This window comes from Hemitrygon akajei, chromosome 3, assembly GCF_048418815.1.
Source record: "Hemitrygon akajei chromosome 3, sHemAka1.3, whole genome shotgun sequence".
In the NCBI taxonomy this organism is placed as follows: Eukaryota; Metazoa; Chordata; class Chondrichthyes; order Myliobatiformes; family Dasyatidae; genus Hemitrygon; species Hemitrygon akajei.
The window spans coordinates 160,307,130-160,332,237 of record NC_133126.1 but is presented as its reverse complement, the minus strand read 5'-3'; the positions used below and the strand labels follow the sequence as shown (position 1 = coordinate 160,332,237).

The following is a 25,108-nucleotide window of genomic DNA, read 5'->3' as shown; positions in this document are numbered from 1 at the left end:
TGCAGACCTGAGTCCTGGAGTTCTGTGCTCAGCTAAATGGTTCATGAACTTATGAGCACTGCCTTGCTATTCCTCTACCTTTTCTACTGTAATTTATGGTAATTGTTTATGTCTTGCACTGTACTGCTTTGACAATTCAACTACATTCACGACTTGGTCAATGATTATAAGTTTAATTCTGATTCTCAGAGTGCCTTCATCTGAAAGACTGCAGCAATTCAGTAGGTTCAAAGTAAATTTATTATCTAAGTACATATATCGCCATACACTTACTTGAGATTTATTTTCTTTCTTGCATTCACAATAGGATAGTGAAATACAATAGAATCGATGAAAAGCTACACACAATGACAAATGTGCAAAAGAAGACTAACTCTGCAAATTTTTAAAAACTAAAATTTTGAATAAATGGTATTGAGAACATGAGTTGGTGGAAGGCGGTTCACCAGAATCTTTTCCAGGTTAATGGAAGGAGCAAAATAAATGAATAAATTTTTCGAAATGCTAGAGATTATGAGCTTAGTGTGCATTGAAAGGATGTAAAAAATGCCTATTTGCTTTTTTAAATTTTTACTGACACTGAAGAGTTTTGGATTGGGAATGTAATTCAGCAGATGTTAGCTCCTACTAGACTATTGCCGAATTAGAAACTGGAAGTTTTTATCAATGATGCTGGCTTTCATTTTCTATCACTTTCAGTCTCAGTTAAGAGCAAAAGTATATCAACCTAACACTGTATCCATTTATAGAAACAATCTTCACAGCAACAATCCCAGTTTACGGTGGCATATTCTTTCCTTTGTTAACCCACCCTGATATTTCTTAGCCTGATTAACCTGGCATTCTTTGCACATTTTTTCTTCCTTCGGGGTTAAGATTTGCTCATCGTTGGTTTAGTCAATGATTATTAAATAATAATGATTTATTATTTATCAAAATAATGTAACCTGACCACTAATTTTAGTTAGCTCACTTTTGTTCAACAATACAGGATTTCTGATTTCAAAAGCATTCAAGTGAGCAGGGAAACATTTAACATAATCTTTGGTGGTCAGTAGAGAACAGTTTTCCATCTTTGTCATGCTGCCTCATTTCTACGTGACATAAAATATTCATTCTTTGGTCATGGCACTTTGGTTGAGAAAGAGTGTAACTTTAAAAAGATGCCAAATAACATCTCAGAAATACTTGTAATTACTTAAATTACAACAAAGTTCCTATGAAATAGTTAAGAGGTACTACGTACAGAAATGCAGTCATCATTCAGCAGAATGATGTGACAAATAGCAATGATTGATAGAGGCGGATTCAATTATATTGTTCAACAGGGAACTGAAAATATATCTGAAAGAAAGCTCTTTTCAGAGCATGGGGAGAGAAATGGGTTTAGCTGAATTGCTCTTTCATAGAACTGGTACAGATTCTAACATTCAAATTGCCTTCCATGCTATAAGTATTCTGTAAATTCAAAAGATTTAAAACTGGGTGACAGGATGAGATTTGGAAATGAAAATGTGCTTGAAGGGTGCAGTTTCTGCTTCAGAAAATTTACAGGACTTCGAAGGTGATCATGCAATACAAACACAAATAAGTTATGCTAAGCATTTATGAAACTTTTGTTCCACACTTCTGGAAGATTATCAAGGGTTAAGAGACAATGTGGAGAGGAGATACTGGGTTGGTACTGGGATGCTGAACTAGGTTAATGGGAGAGCCTGGAAGACTGAGCCTGTGCTTCTCACATAGGTTAACAAAGGCTTGAGTAAAGTGTTCGAAGTGATGCAGGATCAGGATAAGTAAGGAGAAAATTTGTGCAATGCTGAGCGTTTTAATAATCAATGAATAGAGATGTAAAGTGATTTACGTGGGATATGAAGTTAACTTGGGGAAGTACAAGATAAGCACAGGGGCCAAGCGACCTATTCTTGCTTCCTTATAATAAAAGACATTGCCTGAAGATTAACAAGATATATGCATGGAGTTATAAACTGAATTAGACGACTTGTACAAGTAGAATCTTTAGTAATTTGCGAAAGGAAATTAGAAAAATACTTAATGGGGAAAATTCAAGTGACTTTGCAATAGTGAGATGAACTGGATAACTCATTCAAGCAGCCAGCTCAGGCAAAATTGTCTAAATAGTTTTCTGCTGCACTGAATTATTCCAAAATTCGATGGCGCAATTTCTTTGAATGGTTTCATTATCTATGAAGCCTAGTGACAATCTTTGAAATAAGTAGCTGTATCCTTGATTTATTCTACTATCTTGTTAGAGTGCCAGCATGTTAGAATATTATCAACCACAAACCATAACACCCAGCTAAGTTATTTATTTGGATATCTTTTAGTATGTTCCTTATTGCTTTGATTCTGTCTCATATGGGAAGAGAGGAGATATGATGGTGATGCTTGATAAATTTGCATCGCAATTTCATGTATTTTGCAGTTCCACGGAGTTTCTCAAGGGAATTGCAGCGCTATACAAAGCAGGGTTTTCGAGTTATCGGATTTGCCTTTAAATCTATTTGGAACAGCAGAAACATCAGAGTAGCCAATTTAAAGAGGTGAGTCATACCAGCATACATACATCATGAAAATGTTTGTCCTCCTTCAGCATGTTAACCGTGCTGATTTATGGTTGTGTGGTTCTCAACCTGCTCCAAAAGTGTAAGGCCATATATTTAGGGGTGCCAGTTCAGATCAGATGGGTGGATAGACGACTGATTCTGGTGTGCAAAGCCAGATTCAATGTGATGTGAGCCACAGTTCCCATTTTTAATTATTGTTTTATTGCAGAATAAGTTTCTCAGAATATTTTTTAAATTCTTTATGAAAGGAGTTGGACAACACAACAGAAATATGGTGACATAAATCACCAGCGTATGGAGACAACAATCGAGAGTTAAGACGACATCACTCACTCCATTGTTATATACACTCACTTTATTAGGTGTACAAGTGAACCTGCGCACTTGCTTGTTCATGCAAATATCCAATTAGCAAATCATGGGGCAGCAACTCAATGCATAAAAGCATGCAGACATGGTCAAGAGGTTCAGTTGTCCAGACCAAACATCAAAATGGGGAAGAAATGAGATCTCAGTGACTTTGACTGTGGAATGATTGTTGGTGCCAGAGAGGGTGGTTTGAGTATCTCAGAAACTGCTGATCTCCTGGTGCTTTCATGCATAGCAGTCTCTAGAGTTTATAGAAAATGGTGCAAAAAAAACCCCAAAAAAAATCCAGTGAGAGACTGTTCTGTGGGCAAGAAGAGAGAGCTAGAAGAAGAATGGCCAGACTAGTTCAAGCTGTCAGGAAGGCAAGCATAATTCAAATAACCACATGTTACAAGCTGTGCAGGAGAGCATCTCTGAACACACAACAGGTCAAACCTAAAGTGGATGGGCTGCAGCAGCAGAACACCATGAACATACACTCAGTGGCCACTTTATTAGGTATAGGAGGTACCTAATAAAGTGATCAAGGGTATATAATCTATGCAAAAGGAATGTAATATTTTTCTTCAGTTCATAACTTTGATTGATTGGTGGTTTTATTTATTTGATATGTGGTTGGGCTGTCATTCAATCATGACTGAAATTTATTTCAAGACAACTTCATTCACAGTTATTCACGTAAAAATTATAAAAGAAGTAAATTTGAGACCTGATTCAAAGGGACGTTTACGTTTAAAAAGGATCTTTCTATATGCACAAGGCAAATTTCAGAAGTCCCATGTGTGACAAGACAGCTGACCTTTAGCTTTGTGCAAATACCTTGTGAGAAGAATCTATTTGCATTGTTTAAACACATTTGTGCATGTAGATACATGTTTATTTGTATACAAAATCTACCTTTTCATTGAATTATAAGCAGAATAATGGTAGAACATTTAATAAAGGCATAACACAGAATGTGTATTAGATACATATTAAGAATTTTTTTTGCTTAATTTACTGAAGGGAAGATGTAGAATCTGACTTGGTATTCCTTGGGCTGCTGATGCTAGAAAACAAACTAAAGCCACAGACTGCTCCTGTACTATCTGAATTATCCAAAGCCAGGATACGAACAATTATGATCACAGGTACTTATGAAATTTATGAAAGTCTGTTGGTAGCTACCAATAAAGAGCTGAGTTATATAGATTGGAAAAATCTCAAGTTCCGTTTTTGTGCTAGTTAGTCAAAACTTAGCCATGAGTAGAAGCAGCATTATGTTAAATTTGAGATGATAAAAAGAAAGCTTCCTATGATTGCTATTTAATGATAGTGCGGATGTCAGGGAAGACCATGGTCTAGGACTGTACAGATTTACATTCTGTTCTCCTGTGTAAGTTGCTACTTATGTTAATCTGAACATTTTCAAATATACAGTAAATAATTGTTCTCTCCAAACTTTACCATGCCCTTCACTTTCCTTTTGTAAGGATAAGTAATGCCATTTGAATTATTTAGAGAAAAATCTATTGATGCCTGATGGAGAACTGTTCTTATTAAGCAAAGAGATTATTTGAAACTTTTTTTAAAGTGTTATCATTTTTTACAGGTGACAACCTGCAGACAGCTGTCACAGTGGCCAAAAATTCTGGGATGATCCCATTAACTCACAAAATTATTTTAGTTGAAGCCTCAAAGGTGAAGATATCTGGAGCAGCAGTCATCACCTGGAAAATAATGGAAAATGGCAGGAATAATATTCAGATTTATACTGGAGTAAGTACTTGAGTATCTGATGCTGGCTTTCACAATAGTGTTGTATTTAATGGATATCATAAAATTATTAGTTATCAGTGAATTGCAATGTTCCTTTTATCTCAGGATAACATTACAAGTTGTGAGAAGGAAATCTGAGCAATATTTAATATTAGTTTGAACAGAACCACATGAATTGAACTGAGGTGGGGGTGGGGGGGGGGTTCCTAAATCAATATGTAGATAGTCCAGCCAGAGGAGGGGCTACACTGGATCTGGTGTTGGGTAATGAGTCTTGCCAGGTGACCAAACTTTCAGTGGGTGAGCACTTAGGGAACAGTGACCACAACCCCGGAAGTTGTAAGATAGCTATGGACCTTGCGGGATAATATTAAATGGGAAGGAAGCAAATTTCAACAGCATTAGGCTGGAACTAGGGGAGTTAATTGGGACAGCTGTTTTTGGGCAAGTCTACACCTGACATGTGGAGGATGTCAACTGCACAGAGCGCAGGAAAAGTTTGTTCCAGTTGGAAAGAAAGACATCAGTGGTAAGGTAGGAGAACCTTAGATGTTGAGCAAGGTGATGAATTTAGTCAAAAAGAAAAAAGAAAAGTATGTAAAGCTTAAGAAGCTAAAATCAAACAAAGCCCCTGAGAATTATGAAGCCAGAAGATAGCTCAAAAGGCAATTACAAAAGCCAGGAGGGGCCAGGAAGAATATATAGCAAATAAGATTAAAGAGAATTCCAAGGAACTCTATTGATACACCAAGAGAACTAGGGAGAGGGTAGAATCACTCAGAAATAAAGGGGAAACATTTGTTTGGATGCTGAGGATGTGGGCAAGATCCTTAATGAGTACTTTATGTCAGTATTTGCCAAGAAGAAGGAGGATGTGGACAAAAGGGAGATCAGTGCTGAGCATATTAATATGCTAGAGCATTTTTAGGTAAAGGAGGAGGTAGTGTTGGATCTGTTAAAGAGAGTTAAGCTAAGTACGTCCCCAGGACGAGGTGGGATGTACTGCGAGAGTCAACAGATGAGATTGCTGGAGCTTGACTAATAATTTCATGTCTGCTCTAGCCACAAGCGAGGTCCTGGAGGACTGGCGAGTAGCTGATGTTGTTCAGTTATTCAAGAAGGGATAATCCTGGAAACAATAGACTGGTGGGTCTCACATCAGTGTTAGGGAGTTACTGGGGAGAATTCTTAGGGATAGGTTTTAAGTGCATTTGGAAAACCATGGCTTAATTAGGCAGAGCCAGCATGCCTTTGTTTGGGGCAAGTTGTGTCTTACCGACTTGTCTGAGTTTTTGGAGAGGGTGCAGAAGAGGTTTACCAGGATGCTGCCTGGATTAGAGGGCATGTGTTATAACTAGAGTTTGGACAAACATGGGTTGTTTTCTCTGGAGCGGCGGAGGCTAAGGAGAGATCCGATAGAAGTGTCGAAGGTAAGGAGAGGCATAGATAGGGTCGGCAGACAATTATCTTTTACCCAGGGTTGAAATGGCTAATACCAGAGGGCAAGCATTTAAGGTGAGAGGGGGTAATTTCAAAGGAGATGTGAGGGGTAAGTTTTTTTACAGAGTGCTGGGTACCTGGAATACGCTGCTTGGGGTGGTGGTAGAGGCATTTAGATAGGCTCATGAAAGTGAGGAAAATGGAAGGATTACTTTAGTTGGCCATTTGATTACTAACTTAATTGGCTCAGCGCAACATTGTGGGCCGAAGGGCCTGTTCCTGTATTGTACTGTTGTATGCTCTATGTTCTATAACCAGTTGCATGTGTGTTTTTTCCTCTGTTTGTACAGTAGAACACTTATAATCCAGTGCACGTGTGACTTTGGTAGTGCTGGACTGGTGGATTTTCCAGTCAATTGGATGGTATTCAATACGAATACAGTGTTTTTTAAGATGTTATGCAATATTTTAATACTTTTTTAGGGAACCTGACAATATGCAATAGTTTCTAAGAACAAAGGCCTTGGTGAATTTAACTATGCCCCTGTTAAGTTTCAGGGGAGAGTCGGTACTGGAGCCTAGATGAGTTTCACAGAGATGTGGAAAATTTTACCTGAACCATCAGAATTTCCAAATAATCAGATATTTTTTGTTGGTGTTTTGTTGTCTATTGTCCAGTACAGATTGAAGTGCAGTGATGATCTTAAAATAGTGGATGACTGATAGAAGTTCATAGTTTAATAAATTACTTCATATTAAGTTATATAAAAATAAAATTATTTCATTGCTACCTTATGTTATTTGTTCAAAATGTACTTTTAGACTATACATGCTTTGATGTTTTTATATTAATTTTACTTTTAGATTTTGTAATAAATACATAATTCCGGCTCTCTACTTTTAGTCTAAAGTATTACAAACTTTATATTTGTATGTTTAGGAAAGTAAAATTCTTATGGATGACTGCGATAAGAATAAAGACTTTCACTTTGCTATGACTGGAAAATCATTTGACATTCTAATTCAACACTTCTATCATTTACTACCAAAGGTAAGTCAACTAATATTCAGATTAATCCTCAAAATCCCAGATATACTCAGGATTATCCAGGATCCTGGGATATCATATGAGTGTGTTTTAGTCTGATAGTCTCATCTTGGGATCAGTCTACAAACGGATGGGTGGCTATCAAGATAAACAAGGTAGGTAGACATTCAGAGCTAGATTTTCCTGAGTCCATTCTTCTCACTAATGGGTAAAACCCATGGATCCTATTGTGGGGGGTGGGGGAAGGTAACCCTTCAGAGGTCGACACCAGTAGTTGGGTCAATGGCACTGTGCCCAGCTCCGAGGCCGGAAAGGGAAAGATGAAATCAGGTGGAGTGCATTTAATAGGGGCCGCGACGGTAAGGGGCACAGATAAGCATTTCTGTGATCACGATCAAAACTCCGGAATGATGTGTTGCTTCCCTGGTGCCAAGTTTAAGTACATTTAACAGCAGATACAGGATATTCTGAGAGGGGACTGTGAACAGCCAAAGGTCATGGACCATATAAGTACCAACCACTTGGGAGGAACAGATATGAGGTCCTGCAAAGGGATTTTAGGAAGCGAGGTAAAAAATTAAAAAAGCAGGATTTCTAGGGTTGCAATTTTAGGATTACTGCCCATGCCACGTGCTAGTGAAGTGTGAAATGGACACGTGGAGCAGTTCCTTTTTTTTTGTAATTTTTTTAAATTGAAATTCATCATCAAACAAACATTTCCATAAAATGTATTTCAGACATTGTACATATATATCATATAATCTTATAAGTCACAATTCACCACATACTATTTATCTGAGGTATACACTTATAGAAAAGAGCGGAAAGAAAAAACAAGCAAAAGGAAAAAACTATATACAAGTAGGGAGCGATCTTTTTTTTACACTGCACAACATATTCATTGATTTGTGAGAATAAAATCAGGCCTATGAGGCATTATGTAGTTAAACCATTTTTCCCAGTATGAATCAAATTGTTCCGGCTTATGATTAACAGATGCTGTTATCTTCTCCATTTTGTAACTGTCCATTGTAATTTCCATCCATCCATGCATTTAAAGTTGGGCTCTCCTGTGATAACCATTTCCTAGTAAGAGTCTTTTACCAACCACCAACAGTATATTCATTAAATATTTATCTCTTTTCAGCTGTTCTTGAAGTATATGCCCAAAATATATGGTCTTACTCTCTAAGGGTATTTCACATTTAAAGATGTCTTGTAGGGCATTGTGTATCCCCCTCCAATAGTCTTTGATAACAGGACAGTCCCAAAAAATAGGAAGCGAGGACGGGCTTCAGATTAATGGATCATTGGGATCTCTTCCAGGGCAGGTTGGACCTGTACAAACAAGACAGTTTGATCTAAACTGGAGGGGAATTAATGTATCTTCCCTGAGAAGTTTGCTCATGCTACTCTGGGGGGTTAGATAGAGTGACAGAGGGATGGGAACTACAAGAGCAAGTCGACAGGTGGTTAGTTTGAGATTAAGAAAGATGGAATGGCAGTAAGACCAAAGGGAAGGACAGCAAGGGGCAGCAAATAAACATGGTGGAACTGATGGGCTGAAATTTGTTTATTTCAATGCTAAGAGGACTATGGGTAAGGAGGATGAACTTAGCCTGAATGAGTATATAGACTATGATGTTTTTGCCATTGCAGAGACCTGGTTGCACGAGGGACAAAACTGGCAACTCAGTCTTGCTGGTTTTCATTGTTTTAGACGTGAAAGAGAAGGGGGTAAAAGTTGTGGAAGGGTTGCATTACTGATATGGGAGAATGTCACAGCAGTACTCAGAGAGGACACACAGGCAATTTGGATAGAGCTCCAAAATTTTTTTGAAAAGATGGAATTACACAAATGGAATTCCAACATAGCACACCCAACAATCACCATTAAGAGCTGGAGGTATGAATATGTAGACATATTATGGAAAGATGCAGATATCATCGTAGGGGGATTTTAACTTCCCCAATATTGATTGGAGCTTCCTTAATATTTTAGGCTTAGGTGAGGCAGAATTTTTCTAGTGTATCCAAGAGGAATTCTTGAAACAGTACAAGGGGAGTCCAATAGAGAAGAATACATACTGGACCTGATTCTAGGAAATAAGCCAGGCCATGTGACAAATCAGGTGGTGGGTGAGCATTTTTATGAACAGTGACCACAACTCATTATGTTTTAAGATAGTAAGGATAAAATCAGATCTTGCAGCAAGGCACTAAGTTGAAAGGGGGCAAAATATGACAGGATAATTCGGGAGCTAAATGACATTAATTGGAAGCAGCTGTTGTCAATCGAGACCACAGTTGTTTAAAGACTGGCTGATCACAGTTCAGGATTGGTGTGTTCTACTAAGGAGTAAAGATCAGGATGGTAAGGTAAGGGAATCTCAGATGACCTAAGAGGTCCTCATTTTAGTCAAAAAGGAAAAGGTAAGCATACAAAAGGTTTAGGTAGCAAAAATCAGCCTGGACTCTTGTAGACTGTGAAGTCAGCAGGAAAGTGATCAAGCAGGCCATTAGGAAAGCCAGAAGGAGCTTTCCATGAACTGTCCTTGGTGAGCAAGATCAAGGAGAATGCCAAGGCATTTTATACTTACATTAAAGAAGAAAGTGGATACCTAAGGGGAAGGTATGCCTACATGGACAAAGGAGGAAATTTGTACTTGGAGTCAAAGCAAGTGAATGAGGCACTAAATGAGTACTTTGTGTTGGTATTTACCAGTGAAAAGGATTTGGAGGATAGTGAAGGCAGAGAAGAGAATGCTGATATGCTGGGACATTTAGAGATTAAGAAGGAGATAGTGCTGAGTCTTAAAGTAGAAAATCCCCAGGACCTGATGACACATAGAAAACCTACAGCACAATCCAGGCCCTTCAGCCCACAATGCTGTGCTGAACATGTACTTACATTAGAAATTACCTAGGATTACCCAAAGCCCTCTATTTTTCTAAGCTCCATGTTCCTATCCAGGAGTCTCTTAGAAGACCCTAACATATCTGCCTCCACCACAGTCGCTGGCAGCCGATTAAACGCACTCACCACTCTCTGCATAAAAAAATTTACCCCTGACCTCACCTCTGTACCTATTTCCAAGCACCTTAAAACTGTGCCCTCTCATGTTAGCCATTTCAGCCCTGGGAAAAAGCCTCTGACTATCCACACGATCAATGCCTCTCATCATCTTATACACCTCTATCAGGTCACCTCTCATCCTCCGTCGCTCCAAGGAGAAAAGGCCAATTTCACTCAACCTATTCTCATAAGGCATGCTCCCCAATCCAGGCAACATCCTTGTAAATCTCCTCTGCACCCTTTCTATGTTTTCCACATCCTTCCTGTAGTGAGGCGACCAGAACTGAGCACAGTACTCCAAGTGGGGTCTGACCGGAGTCCCATACAGCTGTAACATTACCTCTCGGCTCTTGAACTCAGTCCTACGGTTGATGAAGGCCAATGCACCATATGGTTTCTTAACCACAGAGTCAACCTGCACAGCAGCTTTGAGTGTCGTGTGGACTCGGACACCAAGATCCCTCTGATCCTCCACATTGCCAAGAGTCTTACCATTAATACTATATTCTGCCATCATATTTGACCTACCAAAATGAACCACTTCACACTTATCTGGGTTGAACTCCATCCGCCACTTCTCAGCCCAGTTTTGCATCCTATTGATGTCCCGCTGTAGCTCTCCACACTATCCACAACACCCCCAACCTTTGTGTCATCAGCAAACCACTTCCTCATCCAGGTCATTTATAAAGATAATGAAGAATAGGGGTCCCAGAACAGATCCCTGAGGCACACCACTGGTCACCGACCTCCATGCAGAATATGACCCGTCTACAACCACTCTTTGCCTTCGGTGGGCAAGCCAGTTCTGGATCCACAAAGCACATATCCCAGAATATTGAAAAAAGCAAGTGAGGCATGTAAGAGCAAGGAAGTCAGGCTGTTGCTATATAAAACTTCAGTCAGACCACACACGGAGCATTGTGTGCAGTTCTGGTTGCCCGTTTCAGGGAGGATCTGGAGGCAGTGAAGAGGGTGCTGAAGAGGCTTACGAGGCTGCTGCCTGGAACGGAGGGAATGAACCCTCAGGAAAGGGTGGACAAATTTGGGTTGCTCACTCTGTTACATCGGAGATGGAAGGAAGACCTGACTCCGGTTTTTGAAATTAATGAGAAGCTAAACCCCCACTATTTTTCCCTGGGGTAGAAATGTCATAAATCAGAGGACATGCTTTTAAGGTTAGAGTGGAGAATTTTAAAGGTGTCATGAGGGGCAGAGAGTGACTAGAATAGGTTTCTGAGGCTATTTGTGGAATCAGGCAGATTAGTAGAATTGAAAAGGCTTTTTGACAGACATATAAATATGAATGGAATGTAGAGATATGCATGATAAACAAGAGGAAGACATTTAATATAAATTGACATCTGGATTCACAAAATATAGTAGGCTGAATGGCTTGTCACTACTGTACTGCTCTATGTTCCAATACATGATCACATTTTACTCAGTTATCTTAAATTGTGTCCTTGTGCCATATTACCAAGTACTAAGTAAACATTTGTTGTTTTTTTTCAGTTGCTTATAAACACTACAGTTTTTGCCAGAATGTCTCCCAACCAGAAAGCAATTTTAATAGATGAGCTTCAAAAACTGGAGTAAGTTTTATATATTTTTTTTATCGAAGAGACTGAATAAAAATACAGGTCATTCCATCATGATTTTAAGCGTAAGGTTTTTTGTTGGGAATGCATTGTAAGAGCATGCCTCATGGATTAATTTTAGGAAAATAATATTGTAAAATACTAGTCATCCTTTAAGTCAACATCAGTGCCTCAACATGGAGGATGCAGGAATTTTAAAGCATTTGTTTGCTTCTTGCCTGTAATAAAATTTATTCATCTATTATTTGGATGCAGACTATCCATGTTTCAAAAATATTGGCTAATTACGACTTATTTTCTTTTGTAGATCTTATAAAAATAAGATCTTAATAACAATTCAACCAAATAATTCTTCTGATTTTTGTTTTCAGTTTTACTTCACAGTAAACTATACAATCACATGAAAGAAAAAATCTGCATCACAAAATCATAAGTTTCAGATATGAAATAATATTAATTGGATATTTGCTTATTAGTTCAGAATTAATCTACTGTTCACCCTACTTGTATTTAACAAATGCTTAAGTAATTGCAAAAGATTGAGTTCATCACTGAGTACATGGAAGTATACAGTATTACAATTTCAGCTCCATTTTGTGTAAGGTAGAATGTTACACCATCATATTTGTTTCTTGGATGTGTTTGCAGTAACCTGAGTGAATTCAGAATTTCCTTTTGAATTTTATTTCCACAACATATATGTGTAGCATTCACATTGTTGAAAATGGCCATCAGTATTTAAATTTATACATTATAGTAGTGGTTGCCAACCCGTCGATCGCGATCGACTAGACGATCTTTGAGACTTTCCCAGTAGATCCCGAAAAAAAATGAAAAATGAATACACAAGTACTGTTGAGAGATTGTTTCTGGGTTGTGGGGTTTTAGTTCTTTCTGCCCAGTGTGCAAGCGTGTAGCTCCACTGCACTACACAGTGTAATTCAGTGGTCCCCAACCACCGGGCCGCGAGGAAACGATAGGAGTCAGCTGCGCCTTTCCTTATTCCCTGTCACGCCCACTGTTGAACTTGAACACACGTGAGGTAATCAGTCACCTAAACGCCGTGATACCCTCGCGCTAGGGGTCACTGGTTGGTCTCGGGTAACCGGCCGGCGGGAAGTGCCATTGCGACTGGCCCGGAGCACGGACAGATGGGCGCCGCCTCTAAACCTGTTTAGCACACCGAATGTTCATGGGGAACCCGGTGCTAAAATATTCTCAGACGACCTAATTCGGGCTCAGGGTTTCGTGAGTATCAGAGCAGCTACCTCGCTGCGATCTACTGAAACAAACTTTTGTCGGCCGATAGATCCTATGGGGGGGAGGGTCACGCGTCCTGTTGCACTCCTCGCTCGGTCAGTCGCTCTCTCTGGATTGCGACCGCTGCGGCCCCGGTACGGGGAGCTCTGACCCTTCCCTTGTCCTCTCACCCCACCCACGACCAGTCGCACCTGGCCAAGGCGTCTGGCGGCGGGCGGGCGGGAGGCTGGAGTTCGGGCCCGGAGGCTGTCTAATGAGGCAATGAAGCCCTCAAAACTGCTTTGGTACCTTGAGTCCAAGCACCCCGCACTTAAAGACAAACCCGTTGAGTTTTTTTCCAGCGGAAAAAACGTGAGCAAGCGGGATGGAGGTGTCGAGAGCCGCGAAAACAAAGTTGCAGAATTGACTGGACATAAGGAACCTGCTTCAAGTATCGCTGTACTCTGGTCGTGTTTACCACCACTGCCCCCCACCCCTGCCAGCCAGTCCACAAGAATATTTTCAATATTAAACCGGTCCACGGTGCAAAAAAGGGTGGGTACCCCTTGTGTTCATACATTATTTCTACTTCCGGGTTGCGGGGTTTTACTTCTGGTCGTTTCTGCCCCGGTGCGCATGCATGTAACTAATCGATCTGGAGTCGATCTCGCCTTTCACTAGGCTGAGGTAGGGGATCTTGGGCTTAAAAAGGTTGGTGACCACTACATTATAGAATCAGTGTACGTATTCAAACGACATATAGTAAATTTCAAAAGTTTAGTATCCAAGTGCATCCTTTTTGAATTATATCTAGAAAAGGATCATTCTACTGCGAATTATGATACTGATGGTGGAAGTGATTTGGCGCAAGTGACACATTTCACTGTTTTGATGTTACAAACGCACCTAATCTTTCTTTATCTTTGATATGACTGATGCATTTGTTTTCCAGTTATTATGTAGGAATGTGTGGAGATGGTGCAAATGACTGTGGGGTAAGTTTGGCTGAAATTTTTAGTAGCAAATTCCATTTCACTTACGTATGTTAAAAATATTTTTCTTTGATACAAATGGAGCTAATAGATAATCTTATCATGTTGAAATCAAGGTATTTGTCTTGCATTTAAATACTAAACTTTAATGGTCCTTTTTTGGAGTTAATAAGAAAACAATATGAAATTATGCAAATAATAAATCTGTAAAATAATTTGTTATATTATAATACTATTTTTTACACTCCTTCCAGTAAGTTGGGGCATGCTCGGTTGTAGTGGCTTCTACAGGGTCAACCAAAGATGCTTCAAAAATGAAGTGAAATTGTGATAATTCCTTTAGCCACTCTGTTAATGTTTCTTGGTAAATTAAAACTAGGTCAGGAGACGGTTGTGAGTAGCCACATCATTTGAGGATTGGAAGTGGCTGGCTTAGATAGTGAAAACTACTGTGAACTGCCTAGCATCTATACATAAGAAAGTGTGTCTGTCCGGAAAGGGAATACTGTATTCCTTATCAGGGGGATCTCCAGGAATGGAGCATATTCATTTGCCAGAGCTTGATTCAGAAATTGAACTGCTGATAGGGACAAATGTGCCTAAGGCACTAGAGCTGTTGCCAGTGATTCAGTTTTAACAATCAGAACAATGTAGGGTTGGATTGTTAATAGACTATTGAAAGGAGACCATGGTGATGAAAGAGATTATGCTCAATCAGAGCTGACAGTTAACAGGATTTCAATTTTGAACTTGGGCGAGTTTTGGCTGAAGCAATTCAAGACAGATTTCCCCAATTGCAGTCAAGAGCAACAACCTGGTTTATCAAGAGAAAATCACAAGTTCATGGAGCTAGTGGCAAACACTGCAAAACAGGTGGATGGCCGCTACCAGATCAGTTTACCTCTGAGAAAGAAAGATGTTAATGTGCCTAATCAAGTCAAGTCAACTTTTATTATCATTTCAACTTTTATGTCATAGTAAAAATGAGACAATGTTTTTCAGGACCATGGTGTTACATGACACAGTACAAAAACTAGACTGAACTACATAAAAAAAACAAAACAGAGAAAGTTACACTAGACTACAGACCTACACTGGACTGCATAAAGTGCACAAAAACAGTGCAGGCATTACAATAAATAATAAACAGGACAGTAGGGCAAGGTGTCAGTCCAGGCTTCGGGTATTGAGGAGTCTGATAGCTTGGGAGAAGAAACTGTTACATAGTCTGGTTGTGAGAGCCCAAATGCTTCGGAGCCTTTTCCCAGATGGCAGGAGGGAGAAGAGATTGTATGAGGGGTACATGGGGTCCTTCATAATTCTGTTTCCTTTGCGGATGCAGCGTGTAGTGTAAATGTCCGTGATGGCAGAAAGAGAAACCCTGATGATCATCTCAGCTGACCTCACTATCCGCTGCAGGGTCTTGCGATCCGAGATGGTGCAATTTCTGAACCAGACAGTGATGCAGCTGCTCAGGATGCTCTCAATACAACTCCTGTAGAATGTGATGAGGATGGGGGGGTGGGAGATGGACTTTCCTCAGCCTTCACAAAAAGTAGAGACGCTGCTGGGCTTCCTTTGCTGTGGAGATATAATAGGAAGATTGCTAAGCAGTGTGCTCTGAATCAAAGAAGAGGTTTGAGACCGATGTTTCATTTCACACTGACTACACAGCTTTCATGAAAAATGTCATCTTCAAAGGTTATGTCAAAAGAGTGCCAGCAGAATGTCTGGAATGTGGTGATGGGGAAATCGGGTATATTGCACATCGTGGTGTTCATCACCAACAGAAAAGGAAAACTTTGTGTTGTATTTAACCGTGGAGTGGTTTTTCATGGAATATCATTTAATGCTTAGTTGTTACAGGGACCAGATCTTACTAGTTCATTGATTGGAGTCATAACCAGATTCAGAAAAGAACCAGTGGTGATTAGGGCAGATATTGAATCAGCGTTTCATCAGGTGTACGATCAAAAGATGCCGAGCTGCTCAGGTCTCTTTGGTGGCCTGATGATGACCTCAGGCAAGGTATGATGGACTTTAGAATGGTGGTACATCCCTTTGGTGCAACTTTATCACCGAGTTGTGCCAAGTTCACTCTTTGGAAATGTGCAGAAGAACAGTTCAGCAATGAGATAAGCTTTTGCATTGCTTCTGTGTTGATGACTGCTTGATATCAGAGTCCTCTCAGGAAGAAGCGGTGTCTCTCTATCATGACCTCAAATTCCTTTGTTCTAAAGGTGGTTTTCATCTGATGAAATTAATAAGCAACATACGTAGTGTGGTATCTGTAATACTAGAAGAGCAAAGAGCGAAAGTCCTGAAGGATTTGGATCTACATCAAGATATTTCTTTGGTGGGGAGAGTACTAGGTGTACAATGATGTATTCAGTCTGATACCCGCAAGTTTAAGATCATGGATCCAAGGTGGACCACTTATACTGGAAAGGGGATCCTCTCTACAGTTAGCTCCATCTATGATCCCTCAGGAATTTTGAATCCGGTGGTGTTTTCTGCTAAAAAGATCCTTCAAGCCCTTTGTAAGAAAGGGCTTGGCTGGGATGATGCTATACCAGCATCAGTTGCTCATGAGTAGACAAGTTGGTTGGAAGAACTTTGCCAATTGGAAGACTTCAAGATGTTTGAAACCCTTGGATTCTGGAGAAGTTGCTGTTGCACAGTCACACTGTTTTACAGATGCAAGTGAAGATGGCTATGGAGCAGTGACCTTCCTATTGTTACACTACACATGATCACAGGTGCACCATGCTTTTATCATGGGAAGATCTAGGGTAGCTCCATTGAAATTGGTTTCTATCCTTCATACGGATCTCATTGCTGCTATGATGGCAAGTTATGTGGACACATTGTGGAGGAAGAAGTTGCATATTCAGCTTCAGGGATCGGTTGTTTTTGGACTGATAATACTTCTGTGCTGAAATATATCAAACATGAAATTTCCAGGTTCAGAATCTTCATTGCTAATAGAGTTTCAGAAATTCTTAAAGTCTCACAGGTATCTCAGTGGAGGTATGTAAGCAGATGTGGGCTCTAGATGGTTGAAGATGAAGGTTTTTTTTGAAGAATAAGAGTTGGGTGTCAAGACCTCAGTATCATCTTCAGCCTGAAAGCAAATGGCCTATGAATCCAGATTGTTCTGGACAACTTCTGCTAGATGATCCAGAAGTCAAGGGGGATTGCTACAGTGAATGCTGTGCAGATTGAAGAAGAGTTGGATATGTTAACATGTATAATCAATCACTTCTCATCTTGGACCCATTTGAGGAAGACAGTGGCCTGGATTCTTAGATTTAAGAACCTGCTCTTATTTCTTAGTAGAAAAAGGAAGCAATCGAATATTGTTTACTCTCAGTCTGACTTGGGGAGAGAGATGGAGAAGACCAAAGTTCAGATTGTCCAAGATTGTCTCTCAGTGGAGGAGCTCAGAAAGGTTGATATGGAGATTAATAAAAACACAAAATGCTGGCAGAACTCAGCAGGCCAGACAGCATCTATGGGAGGAGGTAGTGTTGACGTTTCGGGCTGAAACCCTGGGTTTCGGCCTGAAACGTCGTCACTACCTCCTCCCATAGATGCTGTCTGGCCTGCTGAGTTCTGCCAGCATTTTGTGTTTTTATTTATTTCCAGCATCTGCAGATTCACTCGTGTTGCCTTTGATATGGAGATTGTTGGTTTTTGTCAAAGAAAGAGATTTACAGATGAATTCTCAAGTTTGCAGAGGGGAGAAAGTGTGAAAAGTAAAAAATCACATTTTCAAGCTTTATCCGGTATTTGCAGATAGTGCTTTGAGAGTTGGTAGACAACTTAGTAGGGCAGCCATGCCTGAAGAGTCAAAACATCCTATTATACTGGTGAATGATCGTCATATCTCAGAGCTCATTCTGAGGCATACACAGCAAAAAGTGGGACAGGGTGGCCGTGACCTCATGCTATCCAAATTATGGCAAAAATATTGGATTCCTAATGCTATTCCTAGTGTTATTACAGCTATAAGGAGAATCCTGTCTAAGTGTGTTATTTGTTGATTGTTGCACACTGCTTCAGGATGTCAGTGCATAGTGGATCTACTTCTGGACAAGGTCTGTATAGATGATCGTCAGTTCACATGTGTAGGAGTAGTCTACGAGGGGCGATTGATAAGATCGTGGCCTAAGGTAGAAGGAGTCAATTTTAGAAAACCTAGCACATTTATTTTACAACATAGCCCCCTCCTACATTTACACACTTAGTCCAGCGGTCCTGGAGCATACGGATCCTACTTTGTAGAAGTCAGTGTCTTGGAACTCCAGAAGTGTCCACAGAAGGGGTAATTGATAAGTTTGTGGCCTAAGGTAGAAGAAGATGAGTTATACAGCTCTCATTACATGCACATGCAGTTCAACTCTTTGAATGATTATGCAGAAAGTTTGAAGTTAATAACTCATCTCCTTCTACCAATGACACCTGTTAAACTCACCTCAACATGTCTTTTACAGTCATTTAACCCCCCCCCCCATGGGTAATAGAAAAGTCACTGTTGCAGACAGTGCAGCAAGCAACACTGTCATTATTTTTGACCCCTATTAGGCAGGGGTACACTTTAGTGTTGTCTGGGGTGAAGTACGTTTTATATATTTTTTTGGAACACATTGCCATGGCACAGCAGGACTCTAAACTGATCTGATGGACAATCAGAGAGAGAGAGGTCGATTGTAAAGCCCGTCCACAGAGAAAACTGATAGCTCTACTTAGCACGAAGAGAGACCAATCAGGATGCTCCCTCTTGCTCTCGCTCTCAAAAAAATCGATTTCCGGGATATTGTATATAATTTGCGGGCATCAGGGAACCGCTATCGATGTGCAGGAGACTCCCGGAACTTCTGGGAGAGGTGGGGTGTCTGCAATTCTTCTAAACCTATTCCTACTTCTCACAGTGGCATGCAGCAGTCTTGGGTTGCAATTGATCTAGGCACTACCTTGTTCATTCTTGTCTGCCATGATGCACATGAACACCCCTTTAAGCCCCTTTACGATGGCCCCTTCTATGTTTTGGAATGGGACAGAAAGCCTTTTGTTGTAGATAGGAAGGGTAAACATGAATGTATTTACCTTAAACCGGCCCACCAGGATGGTCCCACTACCATTCCCCTGCAACGCAACATGACCATGTGCAAGTCAGCACACCCCTGGACAAGGCAGAGGCACCCACTGTTACTCCAATCCAGGCATAGATGACCCAAGCTGGGCAGATCGTATGAGCTCCAGACAGACTCAAACTGTCAGTTTTGGTGAATTCTGGGGTGGGGGCTGTGTAGGGTAATGTAATGGGTGACAGATGACACATATTGTTCATAATAGAATCTGTTCTACATAATACATGAACACTGTCATTGAGTTCACTTTAAGAGACGGCGTCTGACGTAATGATGTCAGTGTAAGACGACTGCTTTTGGTTTGCAATGGAAGTAAAGGACTATGGCTTTGTCAAGCACACAAAATGATTCTTGCATCTTTTATTTACAAGATCCTACACCATTATCTGAGAGCTGGCATTTTCAGTACTTGAATGTGTTGTAACAAAACACAGGAGAGTTGCTTCTAGCTCCAGAAAGATATTGCAGACCACCTCTTCCTCATCCATCCATTTCCCATCCAGAACCAAATTCCAGGCAGTCTTAGCTCTGGGATTGGCCAGGATATGGCTATGCCTGACCTCCAATAGATTTTAGACCTACTTTCAAATGTGTTTAATTTAAATATATTTAATTCAAACATAGCTTGGTATTGAATTTTTGTGAAGTAACAGAGTGGTGGGAACCTCTTGTTCTGTTTTGGTTACATCTTCAGCTTCTAAGACATTGCTAGATAGAGATGGAAATTCTTGGAAATATCCAACAGTATTTGTGGTGAGAGAAACAGTGTTAATGTTCCAGACAGGTAACTGGAAATGGAAAGAAATGCTTCTGATAATGTGATTCCACTGTTTATTGTAGTTTATTTGTAAGCTTGTAGTTTTAAAAAAGAATGGAATTACTAAAAGCATGATCTACTTTGCATAAGATAAAATATTTATATTTCTAGGCTTTAAAGACAGCTCATGCAGGAATCTCGCTATCAAAGCATGAAGCCTCTGTAGCTTCACCATTCACTTCAAAAATAACCAACATCGAGTGCGTTCCACACCTTATCAAGTAAGTCAACTCGACAACAATTCTGTGAATTCTTGTTTTGACCACAATCATGTTATTGTGTACTGTACTTAATAATCTTACTGGCAGAATAAATAATTAAGTTGAATCCAAGTATTAGAGATGAACATTTAATGCTGACCTTCCTAAACATGCTCATATCCTGGAACTGAAATACCACTAACAGCACATCAAAAAGAATGAATATTGGACAAGATGTTCCTCAATTAACAGCACTTTGAAACATTGATGAAACTGCTGTGACACATTTAATATAGGAAACAATTGAATCAGAATCAAGTATAATATCACCTGCATATATTGCAAAATTAGTTGTCTTTGCAGCAGCAGTACAATGCAGTACATAATATTAGACAAAAACTGAATGACAGTGATGCACCATCAATAACTCACGCTGAGACTTAGGAAGTGAGATATCGGCTTTTATTGACTGAAGAACAACACTACATCCTGGGAAAATGAGGGAGAGCAGCAGGCCACAATCGCCTTTATACAGGGGTCTGTGGGAGGAGCCACAGGGGCAGTCAGCAGGGTCTGTGGGAGGAGCCACAGGAACAGTCAGACAGGTATATCTAGTTCACCACAGACAGGAAGTATATAAATTAAATAAGTAACGCAAAAATAGAAACAAAACTGTAGTGACGTAGTGTTCATGGTTTCAATGTCCGTTCAGAAATTGGATGGCAGGAGGGAAGAAGCTGTTTCTGAATCGATGAGTGTGTGCCTTCAAGCTTCTGTACCTCCTCCCTGATGAGAACAAGACATGATCTGGGTGATGGGGATCCTTAATGATGTATGCCGAATTTTTGAGGCATCACTCCTTGAAGTGGCTAGTTGCCCATGATGGAGCTGACTAATTTTACCACTCTCTGCAGGATACTTCGATTCTGTGTAGCACTTTCAGCCCTGCAATACCAGACAATGATGCAACCAGTTAGACTGCTGTCCATAGTGCAAGTGTCTGGTGACATACCAAATCTCCACAAAGTCCTACTGAAATATAACAGATGTTGCGCCTTCTTTGTAGATACATCGATGTGTTGGATCCAGGTTGAATCCTCGGAGATATTGACACCCAGAAACTTGAAGTTGCTCACTCTCTCCATCTCTGATCCCTCTGAGGACCGGTGTGTGTTCCCTCATCTTGCCCTTCCTGAAGTGCACAATCAGTTCTTTGGTCTTACGGATGTTGAATGCAAGATTGTCACTGCAGCACCACTCAACTAGATGGTATATCTCACCCCTGTATGCCCTCTCAACACCATCTGAAATTCTGCCAACAACAGTTGTATCATCAGCAAATTTATAGAAGGCATTTGAGCTGTGCCTAGCCACAAAGTCATGGGTGTAGAGAGAGTAGAACGGTGGGTTAAACACACACCTCCAAGGTGCACCAGTGTTCATTGCCAGCGAGGTGGAGGTGTTATTTCCGATCTGCACAGACTATGGTGTTCCAGGTCGAGGTTCCAGTTGCAGAGGGAGGTACAGAGGCTTAGGTTCTGGAGCTTTCCAATCAGGACTGTAAGAATGATTGTGTTAAACACTGAGCATAGTCAGTAAACGGCATCCTGATATAGAAAGTTGTATTGTCCAGGTGACCCAATGTCGCGTGAAGAGCCGATGAGATCGCATCCCCCATAGACTGATTGTGGCGATAGGCAAGTTGCATTGGGCCCAGCTCCTTGCTGAGACAGGAGTTAATTCTAGCTATAACCAACTTCTCAAAGCACTTCGTCACCACAGAGTGAATGCTTAGAGACTTGCTGTCTGGTCTTTCACTGTGAAGCTTTTCAAAATACTCCGTAAACAAGAAACATTTTATTTGTGCTGCTTTGATAGTGAGGTGTTAATCTGCATATTGTCATCAGGGGATCCGATAGTGATTACTATTCTTCTCCATTGCTTTTGTTTTACCTTATTCTAACTCTGTGTACTCAATATACTATGTAATGATTTGACCTGTATCAATAGAACACAAGACAGGCTTTTCACTGAATCTTGGTACATGTGACAATATCAGTACATATATTCTGTGAGTGCACCCTCTGCAATTTGTAGTCAGATTGAAAAATCTCCATTGAGACATGTAGTCTAAACTAAAAACTGTAAACTTGCAATAGCTGAATTAATGTAAAATTATGTATAGAAACAGAAACATTGTTAAAAAAGACAGTGGTTGAAAGAAAATAAAAAGAGACTGAAATAGACAAATAAAACTCAACTTTTGAATGTACCTTCAGTAATAATTAATATCCATATGAACAAAACTTGATAACTGAAAAAATAAAGCTGGCAGGGCTTTTACTTCATGACAACATTGAATCATAGTGGATTTGATTTGGCTTTTTTTCACTGATCAACAGAAAAAGACTCTTTCATGTCAAAGTGAAAACAGATCTCTACAAAATGATCTAAATTAATTACAAATATAAAACAGAAAATAATTGAATGCATAAATATTCACCTCCTTTAATATGACATACCAAATCATCACTGGTGCAGCCAGTTGGTTTCAGAAGTCACAATATTAGGTAAATGGAGATCACCTGAATGCAGTCAAGGCATTTCAATTGATTGTAGTGAAAATACACCTGTATCTGCAAGCTCCAACTGCTGGTGAGTCAGTATCCTGGCCAAAACAACACCACGAAGACAAAACAACACTTCAAGCAACTCCACGGAAAGGTCATTGAAAAGCACAAGTCAGGAGATGGATACAAGAAAATTTCCAAGACTCTGAATATCCCTTAGAGTCCAGTTAAGGAATGGAATGGAAAGAATATGGCGCAGCTGTAAATCTGCCTAGAGCACGCTGTCCTCAAAAACTGACCACCAAGAGACCTATGACAACTCTGGAGGAGTTACAAGCTTCAGTGGCTGGGATGGGAGAGACTGCACATACAACTGTTGCCCAGGTGCTTCACCGTTTGCAGCTTTGTGGGAGAAAGTAAAAAGTAAGCCACTGTTGAAAAACAACTGACATGAAATCTCAGCTAGAGTTTGCCAGAGGCATATGGGAGACTCTGAAGTCAGCTGGAAGAAGGTTCTATGGTCTGATTAAACCAAAATTGAGTTTTTAGCAGTCAGACTAAATGCTATGTTTGGAGTAAGCCTAACACTGCACATCATCAAAAACACACCTTCCCTACCATGAAGCATGGTGGTGGCTGCATCATGTTGCGGGAATTTTTCACTGCAGCAGGCCCTGGAAAGCTTATGAAGGTAAGAGGGTAAAATGAATGCAGCAAAATACAGGGAAATCCTGGAGGAAAACCTAATGCAATCTGCAAGAGAACTGTGACTTGGGAGAAGATTTTGAATTGAATTGACCTTATTTTTTACATCCTTCACATACATGACGAGTAAAATTCTTTACGTTATGTCTCCTCCTAAATGTGCAACGTGCAATTTATAGTAATTTGTAATAAATAGTATGTACAACAGGATAGTCAATATAGCATAGAAATACAATTGTATCAGCTTGAATTAATCAGTCTGATGGCCTGGTGGAAGAAGCTGTCCTGGAGCCTGTTGGTCCTGGCTTTTATGCTGCAGTACCATTTCTTGGATAGTATCAGCTGGAACAGTTTGTGGTTGGGGTGACTCGGGTCTCCAATGATCTTCAGGGCCCTTTTTTACACACCTTTTTCTGTAAATGTCCTGAATAGTGGGAAGTTCACATCTGTAGATGCACTGGGCTGTCCGCACCACTCTCAGCTGAGTCCTGCGATTGAGGGAATGTGGTAAACTATGTATACCTGTCTGGACACGCCCCCCCCCCCCCTCTGCTGACTGCTTCTGTGGCTCCTCCCACAGACCCCTGTATAAAGGTGATTGGGGCACTGCTCCTCCCTCATTCTTCGACATGGTCGTGTTCCCTTTTTTGCTGTTAATGAAAGCCTATCATTCACTTTCAGTCTCCTAGAGTTATTGATTGCGCATTAGGGAAGTTCAGTTCCCATACCAGGCAGTGATGCAGCCAGTCAGGATGCTTTCAATTGTGCCCTGTAGAAAGTCCTTAGGATTTTGCCAAACTTCTTCAGCAGTCTGAGGTGAAAGAGGTGCTGTTGTACCTTTTACACCACACAGCTTGTATGTACAGACCACGTGAAATCCTCGGTGATGTGGATGCTGAGGAACTTAAAGCTGTTCGCCCTCTCAACCCCAGATCCATTGATGTTAATAGGGGCTCGCCTATCTCTGTTCCTCCTGTAGTCCACAACCAGCTCCTTTGTTTTTGCAACGTTGAGAGAAAGGTTTTCTTGATGCCACTGTGTCAGGGTGATGACTTCTTCTCTGTAGGCTGCCACATTATTATTTGAGATGAGGCCAATCAACGTAGTATTGTCAGTAAATTTAATTAGCAGATTGGAGCTATGGGTGGCGACACTGTCATGGGTGTGAATGCTGAGCTGTAGTCCAAGAACAACATTCTCACGTAAGCATATTTTTTCTCCAGATGTGTAAGGACAGTGTGTTGAGCTGTGGTTATTGTGTCATTATAACCATATAACCATATAACAATCACAGCACGGAAACAGGCCATTCCGGCCCTCCTAGTCCGTGCCGAACTCTTAATCTCACCTAGTCCCACCTACCCGCACTCAACCCATAACCCTCCACTCCTTTCCTATCCATACACCTATCCAATTTTACCTTAAATGACACAACTGAACTGGCCTCTACTACTTCTACAGGAAGCTCATTCCACACAGCTATCACTCTCTGAGTAAAGAAATACCCCCTCGTGTTTCCCTTAAACTTTTGCCCCCTAACTCTCAAATCATG

At 40.4% G+C, this 25,108-nt stretch overlaps 1 protein-coding gene across 1 annotated transcript in view; it reads left to right on the top strand.

Moving 5' to 3' along the window:
• Positions 1 to 25,108, top strand: part of atp13a3 (ATPase 13A3) — a 105,872-nt gene that overhangs the window by 38,505 nt on the left and 42,259 nt on the right. The window contains exons 17-23 of the mRNA XM_073041161.1: positions 2,447 to 2,564; positions 3,963 to 4,087; positions 4,549 to 4,715; positions 7,096 to 7,206; positions 11,795 to 11,874; positions 14,072 to 14,114; positions 20,193 to 20,302. Coding sequence (XP_072897262.1) covers positions 2,447 to 2,564; positions 3,963 to 4,087; positions 4,549 to 4,715; positions 7,096 to 7,206; positions 11,795 to 11,874; positions 14,072 to 14,114; positions 20,193 to 20,302 — 754 coding nt within the window. The remainder of the gene's footprint in view (positions 1 to 2,446; positions 2,565 to 3,962; positions 4,088 to 4,548; positions 4,716 to 7,095; positions 7,207 to 11,794; positions 11,875 to 14,071; positions 14,115 to 20,192; positions 20,303 to 25,108) is intronic.